This window comes from Xenia sp. Carnegie-2017, unplaced genomic scaffold, assembly GCF_021976095.1.
Source record: "Xenia sp. Carnegie-2017 unplaced genomic scaffold, XeniaSp_v1 HiC_scaffold_19, whole genome shotgun sequence".
In the NCBI taxonomy this organism is placed as follows: domain Eukaryota; kingdom Metazoa; phylum Cnidaria; class Anthozoa; order Malacalcyonacea; family Xeniidae; genus Xenia; species Xenia sp. Carnegie-2017.
The window spans coordinates 7,053,915-7,075,752 of record NW_025813481.1 but is presented as its reverse complement, the minus strand read 5'-3'; the positions used below and the strand labels follow the sequence as shown (position 1 = coordinate 7,075,752).

At 36.3% G+C, this 21,838-nt stretch overlaps 1 protein-coding gene across 1 annotated transcript in view; it reads left to right on the top strand.

Moving 5' to 3' along the window:
* The window catches only part of LOC124438144 (acetyl-CoA carboxylase-like), a 28,849-nt gene that overhangs the window by 5,663 nt on the left and 1,348 nt on the right, over positions 1-21,838 (top strand). Inside the window, exons 7-64 of the mRNA XM_046988135.1 lie at positions 35-255; positions 515-567; positions 899-1,055; positions 1,208-1,321; positions 1,417-1,476; positions 1,547-1,638; positions 1,748-1,817; positions 2,247-2,410; positions 2,879-3,029; positions 3,374-3,477; positions 3,569-3,650; positions 4,108-4,178; positions 4,267-4,341; positions 4,578-4,728; positions 4,799-4,842; positions 4,913-5,003; positions 5,165-5,233; positions 5,446-5,592; positions 5,864-5,983; positions 6,576-6,676; positions 7,141-7,229; positions 7,878-8,005; positions 8,795-8,905; positions 9,022-9,132; positions 10,926-11,015; positions 11,087-11,143; positions 11,852-11,913; positions 12,111-12,183; positions 12,629-12,741; positions 12,819-13,011; positions 13,105-13,218; positions 13,337-13,396; positions 13,477-13,518; positions 13,595-13,735; positions 13,814-13,891; positions 14,548-14,634; positions 14,728-14,796; positions 14,885-14,976; positions 15,073-15,184; positions 15,263-15,349; positions 15,746-15,814; positions 15,885-15,953; positions 16,303-16,377; positions 16,448-16,507; positions 16,602-16,673; positions 16,818-16,997; positions 17,106-17,184; positions 17,262-17,359; positions 19,153-19,263; positions 19,344-19,410; positions 19,719-19,795; positions 20,034-20,151; positions 20,233-20,320; positions 20,403-20,635; positions 20,897-21,074; positions 21,157-21,278; positions 21,552-21,631; positions 21,697-21,762. Of these exons, the coding sequence (XP_046844091.1) occupies positions 35-255; positions 515-567; positions 899-1,055; positions 1,208-1,321; positions 1,417-1,476; positions 1,547-1,638; positions 1,748-1,817; positions 2,247-2,410; positions 2,879-3,029; positions 3,374-3,477; positions 3,569-3,650; positions 4,108-4,178; positions 4,267-4,341; positions 4,578-4,728; positions 4,799-4,842; positions 4,913-5,003; positions 5,165-5,233; positions 5,446-5,592; positions 5,864-5,983; positions 6,576-6,676; positions 7,141-7,229; positions 7,878-8,005; positions 8,795-8,905; positions 9,022-9,132; positions 10,926-11,015; positions 11,087-11,143; positions 11,852-11,913; positions 12,111-12,183; positions 12,629-12,741; positions 12,819-13,011; positions 13,105-13,218; positions 13,337-13,396; positions 13,477-13,518; positions 13,595-13,735; positions 13,814-13,891; positions 14,548-14,634; positions 14,728-14,796; positions 14,885-14,976; positions 15,073-15,184; positions 15,263-15,349; positions 15,746-15,814; positions 15,885-15,953; positions 16,303-16,377; positions 16,448-16,507; positions 16,602-16,673; positions 16,818-16,997; positions 17,106-17,184; positions 17,262-17,359; positions 19,153-19,263; positions 19,344-19,410; positions 19,719-19,795; positions 20,034-20,151; positions 20,233-20,320; positions 20,403-20,635; positions 20,897-21,074; positions 21,157-21,278; positions 21,552-21,631; positions 21,697-21,762 (5,888 nt within the window). The remainder of the gene's footprint in view (positions 1-34; positions 256-514; positions 568-898; positions 1,056-1,207; positions 1,322-1,416; positions 1,477-1,546; positions 1,639-1,747; positions 1,818-2,246; positions 2,411-2,878; positions 3,030-3,373; positions 3,478-3,568; positions 3,651-4,107; positions 4,179-4,266; positions 4,342-4,577; positions 4,729-4,798; positions 4,843-4,912; positions 5,004-5,164; positions 5,234-5,445; positions 5,593-5,863; positions 5,984-6,575; positions 6,677-7,140; positions 7,230-7,877; positions 8,006-8,794; positions 8,906-9,021; positions 9,133-10,925; positions 11,016-11,086; positions 11,144-11,851; positions 11,914-12,110; positions 12,184-12,628; positions 12,742-12,818; positions 13,012-13,104; positions 13,219-13,336; positions 13,397-13,476; positions 13,519-13,594; positions 13,736-13,813; positions 13,892-14,547; positions 14,635-14,727; positions 14,797-14,884; positions 14,977-15,072; positions 15,185-15,262; positions 15,350-15,745; positions 15,815-15,884; positions 15,954-16,302; positions 16,378-16,447; positions 16,508-16,601; positions 16,674-16,817; positions 16,998-17,105; positions 17,185-17,261; positions 17,360-19,152; positions 19,264-19,343; positions 19,411-19,718; positions 19,796-20,033; positions 20,152-20,232; positions 20,321-20,402; positions 20,636-20,896; positions 21,075-21,156; positions 21,279-21,551; positions 21,632-21,696; positions 21,763-21,838) is intronic.

Below are 21,838 nucleotides of genomic sequence, written 5' to 3'. Positions count from 1 at the left end.
GCTTTAACAATTTAAACATCTTTTTCTTTTCAAGGTGTTACCATTGACTTGAATGCGACTGCAGATAATATGGAATCTGGAGATCTTGTAAGTGAAGAACTGTACGAGAAGTGCTGCGTTAAAGAAGCCAGTGTTGGCTTAAAGATCGCAAAGCGTATTGGGTACCCTGTAATGATCAAGGCTTCCGAAGGTGGCGGCGGGAAGGGAATACGAAAGGCTCGTAACGATGACGAATTTTGCAATTTCTTTCGACAGGTAATCATTTTTGATTTAACTCCTAATTTTCAATGATTTCATATGAGCATTTTGGTCGTGACAAACTTCCGTGGAGTAAGAATTATCAGAAGTTTAAAAGTTAGATTGAAGCAGCGACCACATGAAGTCTGAATTACTATGCGTCTTTATTTCATCAAGGTGCTCTTTGCAGAGTTTCTGTTCTTCTAGAACAACAACTTGCCACCTTCGTCTATTTCTTGTTAGAATTTTACATCATAGTTTTCAATTTTGTTTTCAGGTTCAAACGGAAGTTCCCGGTTCTCCAATATTTGTAATGAAGGTGGCTTCGAGGTAAAATTTTATGATTTGTATCACTGGGGCCGGTTGCAAGAAGCCTGGATAGCGTTATCCATTGGATAGCAAAAAATTTCAAACTTATGAAAAAGGTGTTCGTATTTTTTATACGGCAAAAAGTTTCGTAATCTTCGAAACAATATTTTATTTCGGTGATTGCTCATTATAAATTTAATATTTTTTGCTTTTGAAAAGGTTTTATAAATAAAAGTTTATAAAAAATTGCTATCCAATATATAACGCTATCCAAGCTTAGTGCAACCGGCCCCTGATTTATACGTTTTACGAGATCAGTGGATAGATGAGATATTATTGTTCACGATTACAGAGCAAGACATTTGGAAGTTCAAATATTGGCAGATCGTTCAGGAGAAGCCATTTCCTTGTTCGGTCGAGATTGTTCTGTACAAAGACGACATCAAAAGATCATCGAAGAAGCTCCTGTTGTTATTGGTCCACCTGACATTTTACGAAGAATGGAAAAGGTTCGTGTTGCATTATTGTCATCCTCTTTTTGTGGTAAACCTGTTTCAGTGTACAACGTTTTGCCTGTATAAATAAAGCAAGATGATTTTATTTGATCGATTTGACGTCTTGAAAACCTATCATCTAAACTGTCATCGTCTTCCTTCATTAGGATGCAGTTAAGCTTGCAAAACTCGTGAAATATGTTAGCGCTGGAACTGTGGAATATCTATACACACCTGATGATAAGAAGTATTATTTTCTTGAATTGAATCCACGATTACAGGTTTTATGAACGGTTTCCCTCTTCTCGTTTGCTTCTGTTTATGCGAACACCGATCTCATGCAGTAATTCGTTCTTTGTGTAACTTCTTTTTAAAGGTTGAACATCCTTGTACCGAAATGATCGCTGACATCAATTTACCGGCGGCTCAGTTACAGGTATGGTGCATATATATGTTACATACACCTCTCTAAAGATGTCTGACCCATCATAGTGATGTTCTCTCAGATTGCCATGGGTATTTCATTGGATAAGATCAAAGACATACGTAGTCTGTATGGAAAGAGAGATTATGAAACAACTCCTATAAAGTTTGCCAAGTAAGTGTGTCACTGACGCAACTACTAAATCTTGCTTGTAGAGGAGTTTAAAAGGAAAGTGAAGAGTGGAATTGTGTTGTTTTTTTTATGGTTTTTTTTTACGATTTAGACCTTTGATTGAACCCAAACCCAAAGGTCATGTTATTGCCGCCAGAATCACAGCAGAAAATCCTGACGAGGTAAGATCATCGCTCAATATTTACGAATCTGATTTATAAAATAAAAACAATAAAACGCGTGCGGCGATTGCACACAATTAAAATATCAATTTCAAAACGGAATTAAACATTTGTTTTAAATTTGTGTTTCGCATTACTGTTATTTTGTAAAAGAAATAAAAGATGTTTTTCGTGTTTGCGCTGTGGCTTATGCAAACCTCGGAGTTGTTTGGAGAACTCACTACTTTTGGTATCGGTTTTGCATTGATCAGCTGTCGAGTTCTCCCAAAGGTCTTCTCGGTTTGCATAAGCCTGTGCAAACACAGCAAACATCTTTTATTTCTTGAATAATTTCTCTTTCTTGTGTAATGTCTATCTAACTTCACACGAAGAGCAAAGTCATTTCCACTCATGTTATCTTTACGAATTTCTCGCAATCTTTTTTTCAAGGGATTTAAGCCAAACAGTGGCACAGTTCAAGAGTTAAACTTTCGAAGCAGTTCGTCCGTGTGGGGATATTTCAGTGTTGCGCCGGAAGGAGCCTTGCACGAGTATGCCGATTCTCAGTTTGGACATTGCTTTGCGTGGGGCGAAGATAGAGATCGCGCGAGAAGGTGAGTGAAATGGGAACGAAAATGACAAAGTAAAATAGAGACTTTGTGGTGGTGACTGATCTAAAAATTGTTTTAAAAATAATAAATACCGTGAAAATGACAAAGTACGAGTATTTCTGTATGGTATATTTTTCGTTGCAAATATAACTGTCATGCATGCAGCGACATGTTATTGACTGTATTTTGATACGATTTCTGTTGAATTAACCTCCAACATCTTTTTCGCTGTTTATACAACTATACACTTGCTTTTTTTTTATGTGAACTTGCATAAAATGAATTTCTTCCTGGAGTATTTTGTCACTCATATGCTTGCTTCTGTTCTTACGCGAAAAGACTGGAACCAGTTGTAAACTCTCATTGTTGGCTTGTAATACTTTGCGAGAGTTTTTGTTAAACGGTTCGCACAGACCTGAGAAACCAAATCCTGTGTAATTTTGCGGAGTTTTTTTTTTTTTATCCTGTTAGGAACATGGTTATGGCTTTGAAAGAAATATCCATCCGCGGTGATTTTCGCACAACCGTTGAATATCTTGTTAAGTTATTGGAGGAAGATAGATTTCAAGAAAACACATTCGATACCACTTGGCTTGACCATTTAATTGCGGAGAAAGTACAGGTATCTTTGTTTTGTCATGGGGATTTTATTCTCGATTTTAGAAAAACAGTGAATTGATTTTACAAAGTCAGAAAGTGTGGTGATTAAACGAGCTTAATTTCTTATAATAAGGATCTGTTCCGTTTAATTTTCCGTCACTTTATGTGTCATAATAAATCATCAAACATTAACCGTGAAATCTACAAGTTTATAAATTTTATAACTAGATTTAATATCTTGTTTATGCGCTCTCATTTTTTACATTTTATTTATACATCTTTTATATTTTTATCATGCTTTGTCCATATTGTCTTTTAATCAATGTTTGTTCCACTTTATTGATACTTTGTCACGATCATTTCAAGGCAGAAAAACCGGACATCATACTTGCTGTTATCTGTGGCTCAATTCATGTTGCAGACTCACACATTAGCAAACGTTTTCAAAGCTTTCAAAATGGTTTAGAGCGGTATGTTTAGTATACGGCCTACATCGTTTATCGTATTATGATCTGTTTAACTTGAAGGCGATGTGTATTTTAATAAAGAAATCTTCAACAGGGGTCAGATCTTACCTGCTCACATGTTGAAGAATACTGAATGTGTGGAGTTGATTTACGAGAACACAAAGTATTGCGTTAAGGTACAGTGAAATGCCGAATGAAGTGTGTATTCTATCGTTCTACCTTGTGAATTCCAGACTTCTCAAACATAACATATGCGTGCTCGTCGATTTTATGTTCCATCTTATGAATCCCTGACTTCTTAAACATCCCATATAAAGCTTTTAAGCTCTTTGATTGCAGACATCATTTTGTAAATTCCTATCTTTATCACCATCATACAGTATCAAAGCTCCCAGATTGCGGATTCCGGATTATATTTTGTGAATTTCTGAATGCACGGGATCTAAGGTTTTTAGTTTCAGTAGGAAGCTTGCTTTTTCTGGTTTCACACGTCATTACCACTATGATTTTGATCTCAGCTTGTTTTTTCATTTTTAATACGTTTCCGAAAGGTAGCGTTAATGTATTTTAGTTTCATCGTTATGAATCGTAACGTGTCGTGATCTGACGTTATATCTTCGCATTTATTCGCAGGTTTCGAAAATTGGTCAAAATGTATATTTTCTTGAAATGAATGACTCGACTGTCGAAGTAGACGTTCACAAGTAAGTATTTGTAAAAATCATACGTAGGTCATATATGTGTGTTGTTGAGTCCATAATATATTTTTTAGAATGGACTTGTGTTTTTCAGATTAAGCGATGGTGGCTTATTGATCTGTGTTGATGGTAATTGTTACACGACATATATGAAAGAAGAAATAGACAGGTTTGCACTTCTGTAAAATGGAGTTTTTCAAACAGATGACGTCATGTACTCCTTGATTCATTACCACTGCTTTCCATATTGATGGATCACGTGGTTTTCCACCAATATATTTGTAATTTGCAAAAAAAGCTCGGCAAGTGTATTGTCTATGCATTAACTCAAAATCAAAGACATTTGTCGATGTAATTCAACTGGAAATTTGTGATAATAGATAATATAAAGATTGTTTTTTACAGATACCGAGTGACTATCACAGGGAAAACTTGCGTGTTTCAGAAACAAAACGATCCCTCAAAATTACGGTCGCCATCGGCCGGCAAACTCATCTGTTACACGATCGAAGATGGCGGACATGTTTTCCAGGGGGGAACCTATGCCGAAATCGAGGTATTTTATTGAGAAGGGATTTAATTGAATCCATTCATCTTGAATATATATTTTCTCTTCATTTGTTGAGGTGATGAAAATGGTGATGCCGTTGACGGTGTCCGAAAGTGGATGGTAATAAAATAAACGTTGTGCTATAATAAGAAAATGAATGCCTTTCCTACTCTCATATATTTTCTTTTAGTGTTCATTTCATAAAGTGTCCTAACGCCGTTCTTGATCCTGGTACTGTTGTCGCGAGTTTAGAGCTTGATGATCCAAACAGAGTTACGCAGGTATAAACACGTAGTCATTGTATAACCCTAGTATATCTCTTCTATATTCCTTATGCATCCCCATTACATCCCTAGTATATCTCTTGTATATTCCAAGTATAATCTAAGCGAATCTAATCGTTTTTTGTTTGTGTTATAATAATCCATTTTTCAACATGAAGGCTCAAGTTTACGAAAGTCCGTTTCCTGTAATGACAGGACCTTCGGTGAAAGGAGAAAAAATTCACCAGGTAAGTTGAATTGTGCAAATAAAGTGTGGATAAACCCGATGATATATCTGTATATGTAATTATGAACTTGAATCAGCATGGTTAGGTTAAATCAAACTATGACTGTGTGAATGTCAAATATCTTCCCGCTGTACGGTCCCTGTCATTGTCTTTTCGTGCATTGGTATTCCAGGTTTTTCAAAACGCTCGCGAAAATCTTCTACAAATTCTAGGTTTTTCAAAATGCTCGCGACAATCTTCTACAAATTATGAAAGGTTATTCTGCTGACGAACCACATTACACCAAGTTTCTCAATAATAATGTCGATCTTTTGATGAAGACCCTAAAGGATCCTAGGTTACCTCTCATGGAACTAAAGGTATTTTGACAATCCAAATGGATGCAGTTATTGCAAGACTCACTTCTTCTTCAACAAACAAGAAAAATTAGTTGTCAACAAAAATTCTTTTAATGAAAACGATTTAATCATTATCCTTTGAAGTGAACCATGATTTAAACATAATCCGTCGAAGCGAACCATGATTTAAACATAATCCTTCGAAGCGAACCATGATTTAAACACAATCCTTCGAAGTGAACCATACTGATAATGTTGCCATCCTGTCAATTTGTAATATTCCTCGTTTTAGGAGCATCTTTCGTCATTGTCTGGTCGAATACCTGAGAAAGTAGAAGAAGAGATTCATCGCTTATTGACAAACTACGCCAGCAATATTACATCTGTACTCTGTCAGTTTCCCAGTCAGCAGGTATCTGCTTGGTTTATATTGGCTGCTTCAATCTATCTCCCGTTTCCATCGTTCACTTTAATTTTCAATGTATACGTCATGACCGTCATCTGCCGTCATCTACCGTCATCCACCGTCATCCATTCGCTATCTACCATCATTCACCATTATCAAGCGTTTTTGTCGTTTTACCTCACCTGCTTGGTTAATTTTGTGCTGTTAAAATGATCATTACTACCTGTTATCCATGGTTATCCACCGTCATCCATTCGCTATCTACCATCATTCACCATTATCAAGCGTTTTTGTCGTTTTACCTCACCTGCTTGGTTAATTTTGTGCTGTTAAAATTACCATTATTACCTGTTATCCATGGTTATCCATCGTCATTTGTCATCTACTGCTATCCACTATCACCTATCTTCATTATATATCATATAATATCATCAATAGACCAACCTCATCCACTGTGATCTGCCATTATCACGTAGCTGTTAGCCGACATCGTCTACGGCATGACATGTTGTTTTTTATCATTATTCTTTGACTTTTTCACGTTTCCTGGAATACTATCTTCTTGCTTAACGTATCTTAAACATTGGATTTTTTTCAGATTGCTAATGTGGTCGACGCATATGCTGCAACGCTGGCGAAGAGAGCTGACCGAGAGGCATTTTTTCTGAGCACTCAAAGCGTTGTTCAACTTGTACAGCGGTAGGCACATATTGCTTTCTGGGTTTTGTGGTTGTTTAAAATAAGTCTATAGGTGTATAACGTGTGTAAGATGCATCTGTATTGGGACAACTTGAAATGAGTTTTTCTGACTTAATTTGAAATGTGCCTACGCTTTTATAACGATGCATCTATATTGTGTTGATTTGAAATGAGTCTTTCTTTGCTAAACCCGAAATAAGTCTATACTGTGTTAACTCGAAGTGCGTCTATACTGATTAAATTAAAAATAAGTTTACACTGGCATGACTTAAGATGCAACTGTTTTTTTTTAACGTAAAATGTGTCTGTATTGGTTGAATTTGAAATGTTTCTACAACTTAAGATGTAATGATAGTTGATGAACTTGAAATGCGTCTATAGTGGATGAACTTGAAATGGGTTGTACTGGCTATATTTGAAAGTTCTGTGATGTAATCTTCATTCGCTGTGTGATTCATTTTCAGATATCGAAATGGTTGTCGAGGTCATATGAAGTCCGTCATAGTTTCGCTACTTCGTCAATATCTTCAAGTTGAAAGCCTCTTCTCTCAAGGTGAGGAATATATGTATAATATGATATCATATAATATTTACTTTTCCTGTATACATTCTGTATTTTGGTTCGATTACCGCTCACATTGCAATGAGATGGTGGCAAAAATAAAATTAAGAGCGTAAAATGATTCTCACAACTTAGTTCTCACAACATAGCTCTCAGAACATGGTTCTGAAACAATGTTTTCCCTAGTTCTCACAACTTAGTTCTCACAACTTAGTTCTCACAACTTAGTTCTCACAACTTAGTTCTCACAACTTAGTTCTCACAACATAGTTCTCAAAACAATGTTTTCCCTAGTTCTCACAACTTAGTTCTCACAACATAGCTCTCAGAACATGGTTCTCAAAACAATGTTTTCCCTAGTTCTCACAACTTAGTTCTCAGAGCAATGTTTTCACAACATAGTTCTCACAACATAGTTCTCACAACTTAGTTCTCACAACTTAGTTCTCACAAAATTGTTTTCACAAAACTACATGATTTACGAAACTTGGGTGATTTCAGCGCAATTTCAAACTCAATCAACAACCATTCCGACTTTTTTTCATACACTAGGAAATATATATTACTTGCTCTTTTCAACTCGACTCTCCTCTATTATTCTCTTCACGCAATTCCATATTGATTATAGTTTTTTTCTAGGCAATTTTGATAAATGTGTTCTCGCCATAAGAGAACTTAACAAGGAAAAAGACATCATGTCTGTTGTAGCTAACGTTTTTTCTCATGCTAATGTTGCCAAGAAAAACGTTCTGGTTGTCAAGCTCATTGTAAGTGTATATGCGTCGTAGGAAATCTTATTATGAAATTATTTTGTAATACGTACTTGCTTGCATACTAATATTATATAGTACCTGTCAGTATTGTGTAGTACTTTCTAGTATTGCTATAGTACTTGTCAGTATTGTGTAGTACTTCCTAGTATTGCTATAGTACTTGTCAGTATTGTGTAGTACTTCCTAGTATTGCTATAGTACTTGTCAGTATTGTGTAGTACTTCCTAGTATTGCTATAGTACTTGTCAGTATTGTGTAGTACTTCCTAGTATTGCTATAGTACTTGTCAGTATTGTGTAGTACTTCCTAGTATTGCTATAGTACTTGTCAGTATTGTGTAGTACTTCCTAGTATTGCTATAGTACTTGTTAGTATTGTGTAGTACTTCCTAGTATTGCTATAGTACTTGCTAGTATTGTGTAGTACTTCCTAGTATTGCTATAGTACTTGTCAGTATTGTGTAGTACTTCCTAGTATTGCTATAGTACTTGTCAGTATTGTGTAGTACTTCCTAGTGTTGCTATAATACTTGCTAGTATTGTGTAGTACTTCCTAGTATTGTTATAGTACTTGTCAGTATTGTGTAGTACTTCCTAGTATTGCAATAGTACTTGCTAGTATTGCGTAGTACTTCCTAGTATTGTTATAGTACTTGCTAGTATTGCGTAGTATTTCCTAGTATTGTTATAGTACTTGCTAGTATTGTGTAGTACTTCCTAGTATTGTTATAGTACTTGCTAGTATTGTGTAGCACTTACCAGAAGTATCCTGGTTTTGTAACAGGATGTTGTTGGCAAGGAACATAGTCTTGAAGGTGATTTATTGACTACCGTTCAAGAACTGACCTCCTTAGTGAGACAAGAGCATGCAAAAGTAGCTTTAAAAGCCAGACAGGTATTTTATTTTGTGTGTTTGAGTTTTGCTTGTGAATACCTTGCTGCAAATCTAGTTTGATTGCTACATCGAAATATGAATATTTTGCCTGTGAATACCTTACTGTACTTTTTTAGGTTCTAATCCAAAGCCAGCAACCGTCATACGAATTACGCCACAATCAATTTGAGTCCATGTTTCTCTCTGCAATCAGTTATGGTAATCAATTTTCTCCAGATGTTCTTCAGGTAATATATAAAGCAGTATTTATATAAAGAAATGATTATTTGGTAGTTACTTTATCTGACCATTCCTAAAGTGTATCAACATGTTGTTATAAAGGAACACACGTAATACCTTCCTTCGCAACCTTAATCATATTTAGCCTTAGTCCTCTTTACACTAACTTAGCTATCCTTACACAACTTTAGCTATCCTTACACAACCTTAGCTATCCAACGTAGGTAGTGTAAGTATGGTTAAGGTGTCCTACGTATAGCTAAGTATGGTTAAGGTGTCCTACGTATGGCTAAGTATGGTTAAGGTGTCCTACGTATGGCTAAGTATGGTTAAGGTGTCCTACGTATGGCTAAGTATGACTAAGGTGTCCTGCGTATGGCTAAGTATGGTTAAGGTGTCCTACGTATGGTTAAGTATGGTTAAGGTGTCCTACGTATAGCTAAGTATGGTTAAGGTGTCCTACGTATGGCTAAGTATGGTTAAGGTGTCCTACGTATGGCTAAGTATGGTTAAGGTGTCCTACGTATGGCTAAGTATGGTTAAGGTGTCCTACGTATGGCTAAGTATGACTAAGGTGTCCTGCGTATGGCTAAGTATGGTTAAGGTGTCCTACGTATGGTTAAGTATGGTTAAGGTGTCCTACGTATAGCTAAGTATGGTTAAGGTGTCCTACGTATGGCTAAGTATGGTTAAGGTGTCCTACGTATGGCTAAGTATGGTTAAGGTGTCCTACGTATGGCTAAGTATGGTTAAGGTGTCCTGCGTATGGCTAAGTATGTCTAAGGTGTCCTACGTATGGCTAAGTATGGTTAAGGTGTCCTACGTATGGCTAAGTATGGTTAAGGTGTCCTGCGTATGGCTAAGTATGGCTAAGGTGTCCTACGTATGGCTAAGTATGGTTAAGGTGTCCTACGTATGGTTAAGTATGGTTAAGGTGTCCTACGTATAGCTAAGTATGGTTAAAGTGTCCTACGTATGACTAAGTATGGTTAAGGTGTCCTGCGTATGGCTAAGTATGTCTAAGGTGTCCTACGTATGGCTAAGTATGGTTAAGGTGTCCTACGTATGGCTAAGTATGGTTAAGGTGTCCTACGTATAGCTAAGTATGGCTAAGGTGTCCTACGTATGGCTAAGTATGGCTAAGGTGTCCTACGTATGGCTAAGTATGGTTAAGGTGTCCTACGTATGGCTAAGTATGGTTAAGGTGTCCTGCGTATGGCTAAGTATGGTTAAGGTGTCCTACGTATGGCTAAGTATGGTTAAGGTGTCCTACGTATGGCTAAGTATGGTTAAGGTGTCCTGCGTATGGCTAAGTATGTCTAAGGTGTCCTACGTATGGCTAAGTATGGCTAAGGTGTCCTACGTATGGCTAAGTATGGTTAAGGTGTCCTACGTATAGCTAAGTATGGTTAAGGTGTCCTACGTATAGCTAAGTATGGTTAAGGTGTCCTGCGTATGGCTAAGTATGGCTAAGGTGTCCTACGTATGGCTAAGTATGGTTAAGGTGTCCTACGTATGGTTAAGTATGGTTAAGGTGTCCTACGTATAGCTAAGTATGGTTAAGGTGTCCTACGTATTGCAAAGTATGGTTAAGGTGTCCTACGTATGGCTAATTATGGTTAAGATTGCGTAGGAAGGTATTACGTGTGTTCCTTTATAACAACATATTGATACACTTCGGGAAGGGTTGGATAAAGTAACTACCGATTATTTGTATTCTTGCTGTGGTCATTCGGTGTATTCTATTAACTGTATGTTCACTACCTTAGATAGTTCTCAGTAATATTTTTTTACTTTACAGAAACTGATCAACTCCGAGACTGCCATATTTGATGTTTTACCGTCCTTCTTTTACCACAGCATCCAACATGTCCGCATGGCTGCGTTAGAGGTGCATGTTCTCAACCGTTTATACTTCATGTATAAACGCTGCATGACTTTATAGGCATTGTTGTGTTTTAGGTTTACATTAGACGAAGCTATGAAGCTTACGAATTAACCACTTTACAACATGAACTAGTAAGTTTGTTCATTGTTTATTGAAACCGGGAAGAATTTGATTTTACACTCTTTAGGTTTGTTTATATGAGAGCTGCATGGATGGTGAAGGATGACTCGCCGTAAAAATCGTTTTAAAAATACCAAACACCATAATGAATGGTCAAAATAACAGCGTGATAGTTCTTAAAAGAATTGTTTAAAACCACAACACTAACCGAATAGTCCTAAAAGGAATGTTTTATAGCTGAAAGATACGATGTATTTCGGCAGACTGCCCTTTCAGCTTTAAAACAATTCTTTTCGAACTATTCGTTTAGTGCTTTGCTTTTAAACAGTCTTTTAAGAACTTTTACATTATTATTTTGATCATTCATCATGGTGTTTGGTATTTTTAATACAATTTTTAGATTTGTCACCACGAAAAATCCCTATCTTGGCCTTGGTTCATTTTATTTAGATAATTTTGGTCTGTGTTAATAAACACAACACAAAAAATTTTACCGCGAGATATATTGTTATAAATTGTAAGTGAATGAATCCCAGATGAACACAGCACTGCTTTGTCTTAAGATAATTTGTTAATTACCATGTGAAGAATGGGATTTCTCGTGTTTCAACAAAGGATGTATAGTCTAAAATATGCAACTTCAATATCAGTCAGCCTCTCTATATAAACAGGCCCTTTTTGTTAATCTTTTATCATAACAGTATTTCGAATACACTTAGCTCGACGATAAAACCATAATTACACAGTTCAAGTTTATTTTGCCTGCTTCGCATCCAAACAGGTATGTATCCTTTATACTACAATGAGTATAGTTGATGAAAAGCATATTTGTTAATTTTCACGAATTTTCCCTCTTAAATTTGTTGAAAATGTGTGCAGTTAGGCATCGTAGAAAGAGAAGAGAATATTTTCGTAATTACGTGAAAATCTGTATTTTCTGTCTTGTATGAATAAATTGATGTTAAATAATTTATTTAGACTTTCTCGAAGCTCGTCTCTAAATAAATCACACATCAGTCATTCTATCAAAGGTCTTCAATCCATGACGAGAGTAAGTATCTTTAAGTATCTTTGAAATCTATCTCATCAAACAGGTACATAAAGGTATTGAAAAACACCCGATCCGAACGTTGTGACCAATAAGATTTTTTGTTTTCAATAAATATTTCGAATTGTTAAGGGATAGCCGAGGTGTTTGGGCTTGGGTCGAGTTCGTTATGTATTCAAAAAGTATAGAATAACTTTATTGGGCTACAACGTTAGGATCGTCTGTGAAAAATGACGATGGTATCTCTTATTATACACTTGACTCTGTTCTATTCTTACGGTAGGGAAAGTTATTTCTAGTATATATAGTATATAAGATGAAGACGCAATGTTTCAGAGTTTCTATACCCTCTCAAATGTTTTTATACCCTCTCAAATGTTTCTACGCTCGCTGCAAACGAAGTGAGATTGTTCTGATGTATTGATAATATTTGCTTGTTTTTTTGTAGGTGTACAGTTTAAGTGAAGAGTTACATGAACTGGCATTATATTCAGGCAATCATGATCCTTGTGAGAGAACTGGTTTGATGGCTGCCTTCAACACATTCGATGATTTCCAAAGGTATGTATGGCCTACATGCTACGTCACTAAAATCGTGCATTAACCAATGGTTTATGTTGGCTTTTTTATGCACAAAGAAACTTCTCCAAACTGATGTCTCGTTTTGAAAGTCGTGAGAAAATGAAGAACAGCAGCAGTTTTCCTGGTAATAATAAAAACACTAACGACAAAGGCAAAAACGTGAAACGTAACTCCTCTCTGAGTTCGTCCTCCAGCGGTTCATCTTTTCAAGCACTTTGTGAAACTAAAGAACAGCCTGATGAGCAGAAGGTAGAATTGTAATCCTAGAAGATGGCATTGTCAACCATAGAGCTTACATATGTTGCGTTTTTTTTGTGTGTATGTGTGGTTTTTTTTTGACAGAAAAACAAAGAGGAAGAACCCGCACACATCATTAATATAGCTTTGCCTAAGGTTGGCGTTGGTATAAATGTGACAGATTGTAGTTCAAGATTAAAAACGTTCTTGGAAAGCAAGGTGTGCGTCACATTATACAGGAGTTTTATTTTACATGTCCTACTTTACTCTCGTGGCACATCGACGTTGCTAATACTGCACGATTTACATCAGTTTATGTTCAATTCTATTCGTTTAGAGAGCTTTATTTGTAGAAAAAGGGATTCGTCGTATAACATTTCTTGTCACTGATTGCAAGGTATGCTAGGTTATAATTGGTCGGGAAATTCAATGATGTAATCAATTTGTCCAAGTATTTTCATCTTACTGTACATCTAGGGCAGCTCTCCTTGGTATTTCACTCATCGTGCGTCGTCTAACGTGAGTTTTACATCCACTATTATCCATATTTATCATTGATGTGAACTTTAGTCTCCATTTTACTCTTGTTAATTAGTTTATGGAAGATACAATTTACCGTCATCTTGAGCCCGCGTTGGCTTTTCAGCTGGAACTGAACCGTTTGAGAAATTTCGATTTGGAATCTGTTCCAACTACAAATCACAGCATTCATTTGTATTTTGCCTCGGCGAAAAAGGTTGGAATTGTTAAAAGTAGAATTTTTTACAATGGACGCTGGTTTTTTCATACTGGAATATTTCGTCTTTATCGTTAGATTTCAGCTAATGCCGAAGTCACAGATCATCGATTTTTCGTGCGAACCATTGTCAGACATGCAGACTTCGTAACCAAGGTTACTGTATGAAATGTTTACTAAGTAGTTTTGGGAGATACGAGGAGGTTTAAAGTTAAGATTTTCACTGCCTAAGTATTTTATTTTATTTTTTTTTTCAAGCACGTTCGTGTGTATTGTTGAAAGCATGAGAAATCGTTTGAACTGTAGTTTATTTTGTTATTTGATTTGAAAATTTCTGTTAAATTGTCCTGTTTCTTTTGATAACCCCAAGCTCCCATAAAAATTAAAAGAAACCAAATTTTTTTGTGTAGTGAAATTTTTCGATAAGTTTACATTCTGCCATTGATTGTACATATCGGCAAGGCCAGCGTAGCGACACATTTTTTCCAAAGAACTGGGTTTTTTATCTTTAAATACGAGAACTTATTATGAATTGGGAAAAGCTAACGTTGCTGCTATGTACAAGGGTGTACGTTTGGGTATATGTTGGGTGTAGAGGTGGGGGAGGGGGTTGTGGTGACACCCAGCTTTTATGGTCTTTGCGTATAAAGTTGGTCCGGCTATAATTGTGGTCTTTTCTATCAAAGAAACACACTATATCGTTCCCAGATTGTCGAACACTCCCAGTTATTTTGTGGACGCACTCACTCCTAGCTGGTCATATGTCTAGTGAGTATACATATGTTTAATGAACATGCTTCTTTATTTCACAGGAAGCTTCATTTGAATACTTGGAGAAAGAGAGTGAAATTCAATGTCTGGAAACTTTGGATCAACTTGAAATTGCCTTTGAACAATCCGTAAGCAAAGCGCTCTTTGTAATCATGTTTTTTTACTAAGTTTATAATGTACCGAGGAACGTTTTCATGAACAATCGAAGAACTCTCTTTCAGCCTAAGCGGACTGATTGCAATCATCTGTTTCTCAATTTTGTTCCTTGTATTGTGATAGAGCCGCATCGCGTAAGTGTAATAAAACAATACTTCATGTAATCATGGTATAAATGCTTTATGGTGTGGTAACTATCTGCGTATGTCTCTCAACATATAGATGGAAGAAAGTATTCGATCCATCGTTATTCGCTATGGTAAAAGATTATGGCGATTACGGGTGTTGCAGGCCGAAATGAAAATGAATATCAGGTAGATAATGGGTAGAACATGTTTCAAGTTGATTCAAAATACACCGACCTAAGTGTCTTTCAAACGCTAGCTGTTTTATTTTCGTATTTGTTACAGATTAACTCCGAATGGTAAAAAAATTCCTCTTCGAGTTTATTTGTCTAACGAATCGGGATATTATCTTGATGTCAGTATTTATAGAGAGGTTGAAGATCAACGCAGCGGGCAGGTAGCTTTACAAATCTTAATTCACTGAGGTGCCCCTTGGTGTGTCCTTACTCTTTATGATAAAATTTCATTGCTGTAGATAATCTTGGAATCGTACGGTATTAAACAAGGTCCTTTACACGGTCTGCAAGTGAACTCACCCTATGTGACGAAAGATAGGCTACAGGTTATAGAAATGGAAGATTAATCTTCGCATCTTTTTAATGGTTGATTACGTTGCTAGATCATGGTCTCTTGTGTGATCATGCTTTCATTGTGTGATCATGCTCTTTTGGTTCAAATTCACGAAATGGCGTAAAACTCATTTCCTCTCCCAAAAAATTCACTAACCATGCTGGGTTATATCGCCCATACAATTGTTTTATAAAACTTAATTCGGCTATGTAAAACAACACGCTTTACCGAGACAATTTGTTGCATGTAAGACAATTTGTTGCATGTAAGACAATTTGTTGCATGTAGGACAATTTGTTGCATGTAAGACAATTTGTTGCAGGTCCTTAGATGGATCACTTTCGATACTTAACATCATTATTGAATTGTGCTTTTACAAATTCCACAGTTGAAGCGTTTTACTGCTCAAAATCAAGGAACCACGTACGTCTACGACATTCCCGAGTTATTTAAACAGGTTGGCAACATTCCATTGATGCTTTCTCAATGTCGAAGTTCGAAGCAAATACCAAGTTGTTTTTATGTAGGCTGTTTTAAAATATTGGAAACAATGGTCCAAAGAACATCGAGAGGACATCAACTTAAAACGAGATGTGGTATGAACAAAGATTCTCTATTCATTGTTTTTAGGTCTATTCATTTCTTCCCTTAGAAATACATTGGAGGCAAATAGTTATGTCTTTGTCAAGTGATCTCCATTGTTTGTTCATAATCAAACGATTGTCTTCCCTTAGAAATAAATTAGACAAATAGCTATGTCTGTCTTGAGCAAACTTTATTGTTTTTGCCTAATCAAAGGACTTTCTTCCCCTTGAAATACGGTAGCTATTTCTCCAAAGCGAGAATGATTACCAAAATGCGCAGTCGCTATGAAAACATCCCACACGGAGCAAATTCCAATATCAAAGAGAAATTTATTGTTGCAATGAAATTTCTTTTTTCGAGGTGGAAGCTAGTGAATACGTCTTAAAGGAAGATGGTCAACTTCATCAAGTGAATCGATTGGCAGGAGAGAACAATGTAAGTAGACTGTTTTCCATCAATCAAACTACAACATTTTTCTCATTTCAAACATTTTGTTTTGTTTTAGATAGGTGTTGTTGCTTGGCGTATGGCATTAATAACACCCGAATATCCTGAGGGACGGGAGGTAAATTATCCTTTGTTCAATCATTATACCTCCTTTGGCTAAGTACTCAGTCCCAGTCCTACCACCCCGTAAATAACCGTATGTTGTCTTACAGATAATAGTTGTTGCAAATGACATCACTCACGTCATTGGTTCGTTTGCCGTTCAAGAAGATAATGTTTTCGAAGTATGTATCTAAAAAGATCTTTCCCAAACCTTTCTTGTGTGTACTCTCAATTATTGACTGTTACGTTTTTTATATACCTTGACTTGTAACTGGCTCAGTCTTTCTATGTTTCTAATCCTAATTATTGAATGTTATTTATTATAGCGCGGCTTGCAGTTGGCCCTAAAGGATGGTATTCCTTTTATCTATGTGTCAGCGAATAGCGGTGCTCGACTTGGCCTTGCTGAGGATTTAAAACTTCAGTTCAAGGTCGCTTGGGAAGACTCAAATGCTCCTCAGAAAGGATTCAAGTATCTTTATCTGACAACAAATGATTTCAAAAAGGTCACTTGACATATGTACATGTTATGATTTAAAAATACAGAGATCGCGAAGCTTTCACTTATGTTGAACACATCGCCCTTTAAAACGTAACTATTTTTGTAACTTTAGTTTAGTGCTTCAAATTCTGTCCGTGCTGAAGCGATGGAAGAGAACGAAGAATCCAGATATAAAATCACCGACATTATTGGTAAATATATTTAATGGCACTGGCTTTCAACTAGTTTTTAGTCATGTGTTTGAATTAGTATTTTGTTATGTCATTAGGTCGAGAAGAACCAATTGGCGTGGAGAATCTTCGTGGTTCTGGGATGATTGCTGGTCGAATGTCTAAAGCCTACGACAAAATAGTCACGATGAGTTTGGTATGGAAAAAATAAACTGAAAACTATATTAATTTTGGATTGTAGATGGATGGAAATGCTCCAGTTGTATTGTCAGTATATTTGGATATGATATTGTATGGGGATAAAAATTGTCATGGTGTGTTTTCTCGGTGTATTTTAATGTAGGATTGTATGGGGATAAAAATTGTCATGGTGTGTTTTCTCGGTGTATTTTAATGTAGGATTGTATGGGGATGGAAATGGTCATGGTGTGTTCTCGGTGTATTTAAATGTAGGATTGTATGGGGATGGAAATGGTCATGGTGTGTTCTCGGTGTATTTAAATGTAGGATTGTATGGGGATAAAATTGTCATGGTGTGTTCTCGGTGTATTTAAATGTAGGATTGTATGGGGATGGAAATGGTCATGGTGTGTTCTCGGTGTATTTAAATGTAGGATTGTATGGGGATAAAAATTGTCATTGTGTATTCTCGGTGTATTTAAATGTAGGATTGTATGGGGATGGAAATGGTCATGGTGTGTTCTCGGTGTATTTAAATGTAGGATTGTATGGGGATGGAAATGGTCATGGTGTGTTCTCGGTGTATTTAAATGTAGGATTGTATGGGGATGGAAATGGTCATGGTGTGTTCTCGGTGTATTTAAATGTAGGATTGTATGGGGATAAAATTGTCATTGTGTATTCTCGGTGTATTTAAATGTAGGATTGTATAGGGATGGAAATGGTCATGGTGTGTTGTCGGTGTATTTAAATGTAGGATTGTATGGGGATAAAAATTGTCATTGTGTATTCTCGGTGTATTTAAATGTAGGATTGTATGGGGATGGAAATGGTCATGGTGTGTTCTCGGTGTATTTAAATGTAGGATTGTATGGGGATAAAAATTGTCATTGTGTATTCTCGGTGTATTTAAATGCAGGATTGTATGGGGATGGAAATGGTCATGGTGTGTTCTCGGTGTATTTAAATGTAGGATTGTATGGGGATAAAATTGTCATTGTGTTTTCGGTGTATTTAAATGTAGGATTGTATGGGATGGAAATGGTCATGGTGTGTTCTCTGTGTATTTAAATGTAGGATTGTATGGGGATGGAAATGGTCATGGTGTGTTCTCGGTGTATTTAAATGTAGGATTGTATGGGGATGAAATGGTCATGGTGTGTTCTCGGTGTATTTAAATGTAGGATTGTATAGGGATGGAAATGGTCATGGTGTGTTCTCGGTGTATTTAAATGTAGGATTGTATAGGGTGGAAATGGTCATGGTGTGTCTCTGTGTATTTAAATGTAGGATTGTATGGGATGGAAATGGTCATGGTGTGTTCTCGGTGTATTTAAATGTAGGATTGTATAGGGATGGAAATGGTCATGGTGTGTTCTCGGTGTATTTAAATGTAGGATTGTATGGGGATGGAAATGGTCATGGTGTGTTCTCGGTGTATTTAAATGTAGGATTGTATGGGGATGGAAATGGTCATGGTGTGTTCTCGGTGTATTTAAATGTAGGATTGTATGGGGATGGAAATGGTCATGGTGTGTTCTCGGTGTATTTAAATGTAGGATTGTATGGGGATGGAAATGGTCATGGTGTATTCTCGGTGTATTTAAATGTAGGATTGTATGGGGATGGAAATGGTCATGGTGTATTCTCGGTGTATTTAAATGTAGGATTGTATGGGATGGAAATGGTCATGGTGTGTTCTCGGTGTATTTAAATGTAGGATTGTATAGGGATGGAAATATTCATGGTGTGTTCTCGGTGTATTCTTAATCAATTAAAACTTTATAATGACATAAAATTTTGCTTAAGGTAACTTGCCGAGCTGTTGGTATCGGATCTTACTTACTAAGACTTGGTCAACGAATTATTCAAGTTGAAAACTCGCATATTATTTTGACTGGCTACCAAGCGTTGAATAAGGTAACTCTTGTTTATTGAAGGTGAACTCTCCTCGTACATTCCATTGTCCATTTCTTAGTTAAAATTTGTCGTTTTCTTAGCTATTAGGACGGCAAGTTTACACATCAAATTTACAATTAGGAGGACCATCAGTTATGTACAACAACGGTACGAGATATGTCCGTTTATGCCATTCTTACGTCATGCAGGCGTTGCTTAGTAACTGTAGCATTTTATTTTACGCTGTATTTTGCCGCATTTGCGCCGTATTTACGCCGTTTTAGCGACGTTATTGTGCCGCATTTACACTGCGTTTGCGCTGTATTTGCCGCGCACTTGCGACGCATTTGCGCTGTTTTTGATTTAACTGCTATAGTGAAATAGTCAAACTGACAGATGACAGTTATATTGATAATTATATATAGACAGTTATATTACTAGTTTTAGTGAAGTTATTTCTTATCCAATCAATTTAGGTACATCTCATCTGTTGGTCCCTGATGATCTAAGTGGCCTCTTCACTATCATTCAATGGCTTTCCTTCATTCCTCGTGTTAGTTATTTTCACCCATTGCAAGAGTTTTGCTTTATTATTCGACATCTTCAACACGATAAAAGATATAAATTTATTTTAAACTTTTGCTTGTAATTCACCCTAACCCTCTATGTTATTATGATATTATTTATTACAATAAATGTAGATCGTCCAGTCTAAACCCAGGACAATATCTACATATGTAACGATACTCCCGGATTCAAATCATTTACTTTATTATTTATTGTTATTTCAGTGTAAAAATGCTCCCCTTCCGATCACGAAGATCGTGGATCCTGTTGAACGAGATGTTGATTTCGTTCCAACGAGAGTGTGCGATCCCAGACATATGGTTGCTGGCACAACCGAGAACGGTAACCCATTTGTTCTTGGAACTAGTTTTTTACTTATTTTTTCAACTGTATAGACGTTCTTTCTATTTATGTGCATGATAGGTAAATGGGTGAGTGGATTTTTCGACAAAAATTCTTTCATTGAAACTCTGGGCGGTTGGGCTAAGACGGTGGTTTGTGGAAGAGCAAGGTAGATGTTAATTTATCACTCATTATTCATGTTCTTTTTTTCCCAAAGAAAAACCATCCTTTTCTTTAAACTTATAATCTAGGTTAGGTGGAATACCAATGGGTGTTATTACTGTTGAAACTCGCGCAGTTGAAGTGACGATACCCGCTGATCCTGGTAACCCAAGCTCGGAGGCTCAAGTTTTTACCCAAGCTGGCCAGGTGTGGTACCCAGATTCTGCGTTTAAGACGGCACAATGCATTAACGACTTTAATCGAGAGCAACTGCCATTGATCATCTTTGCTAACTGGCGAGGATTTTCCGGAGGACTTAAAGGTTAATGCAGTGCTTTTAATGTTTTTATCGTATAGTTCTTACTTTGTATAATGCTTTAATATGGTGATCAATCAAATTCTAAATTTTTTTAAATTATGCTATATACGTTATTCAGCCTTAGGGCTACACGTTTTTAGGAAATAAATTATCTATCTTTTTATCGATGATAAATCAACGATGTAGAATCGTTATAGAAGGACAATAACAATGCATATACCTCGTATCATAAAGGTCCTCCAATGTCCGTTGTGTTATTTTCAGATATGTATGAAGAGGTGTTAAAGTACGGTTCGCTCATTGTCGATGCTCTGCGCAAATATCTACAACCTGTCTTTGTTTATATCCCATGTAACGCTGAGTTACGTGGTGGAGCGTGGGTAGTTCTGGATACAACTATCAATCCACAAATGATGGAAATGTATGCGGACGAAGAGTCAAGGTAAGTGTGAACATCATCTTCTCCGAAATATTTTAACGTTGATCGAGGCCTATATTTATAGCTTATTTTTCTTGTTTCATAGGGGCGGAATATTGGAGCCTACTGGCGCTGTTGAGATCAAGTTTCGACGAAAGGATCTCGTTAAAACAATGAGGCGTCTAGATGATACTTACAGCAAATTGAATCAGAAACTGGCAGCGCCAGGTTTGCATGTTGCTCTCTTTTTTTGATTACTTTAAGTCGTTTATAAGTGTTGGTTTAGTTTATATCATAACATTTCATATCCTATGTTACAATATAATATGAATATCAGATTATAATACCACATTATACATAAATGTTATTCTACTAAAAAGAGTTCATTGATCTGCTAGTACATATTTTCGGATGCACACCAGATTTAATTCTAAAAGACTTTATATAATATGTGGACTGCATTTTATATTTTTGTGTTCTATCATGTTGCTGTTCTCCTAGATTTAACAGCTAATGACAGGAAGGCTCTGGAAAAGAAGTTAAAAGAACGAGAAGAGTTATTAATGCCAGTTTATCAACAGGTTTTCAATGATCAACGTTACTCCAGAAATTTCGGTCATTATATATCGTTGTTTTCTTTCTCAAGGTTGCGGTAACTTTCGCGGATCTTCACGATACAGCAGGCAGAATGCACGAAAAAGGAGTGATATCGGTATGTTTTTTTGGAGCTGGTTTATTCTGTTTACTTATATGAAAGAAAACGTTGTCAGTCGAAAGCTTTTCATATC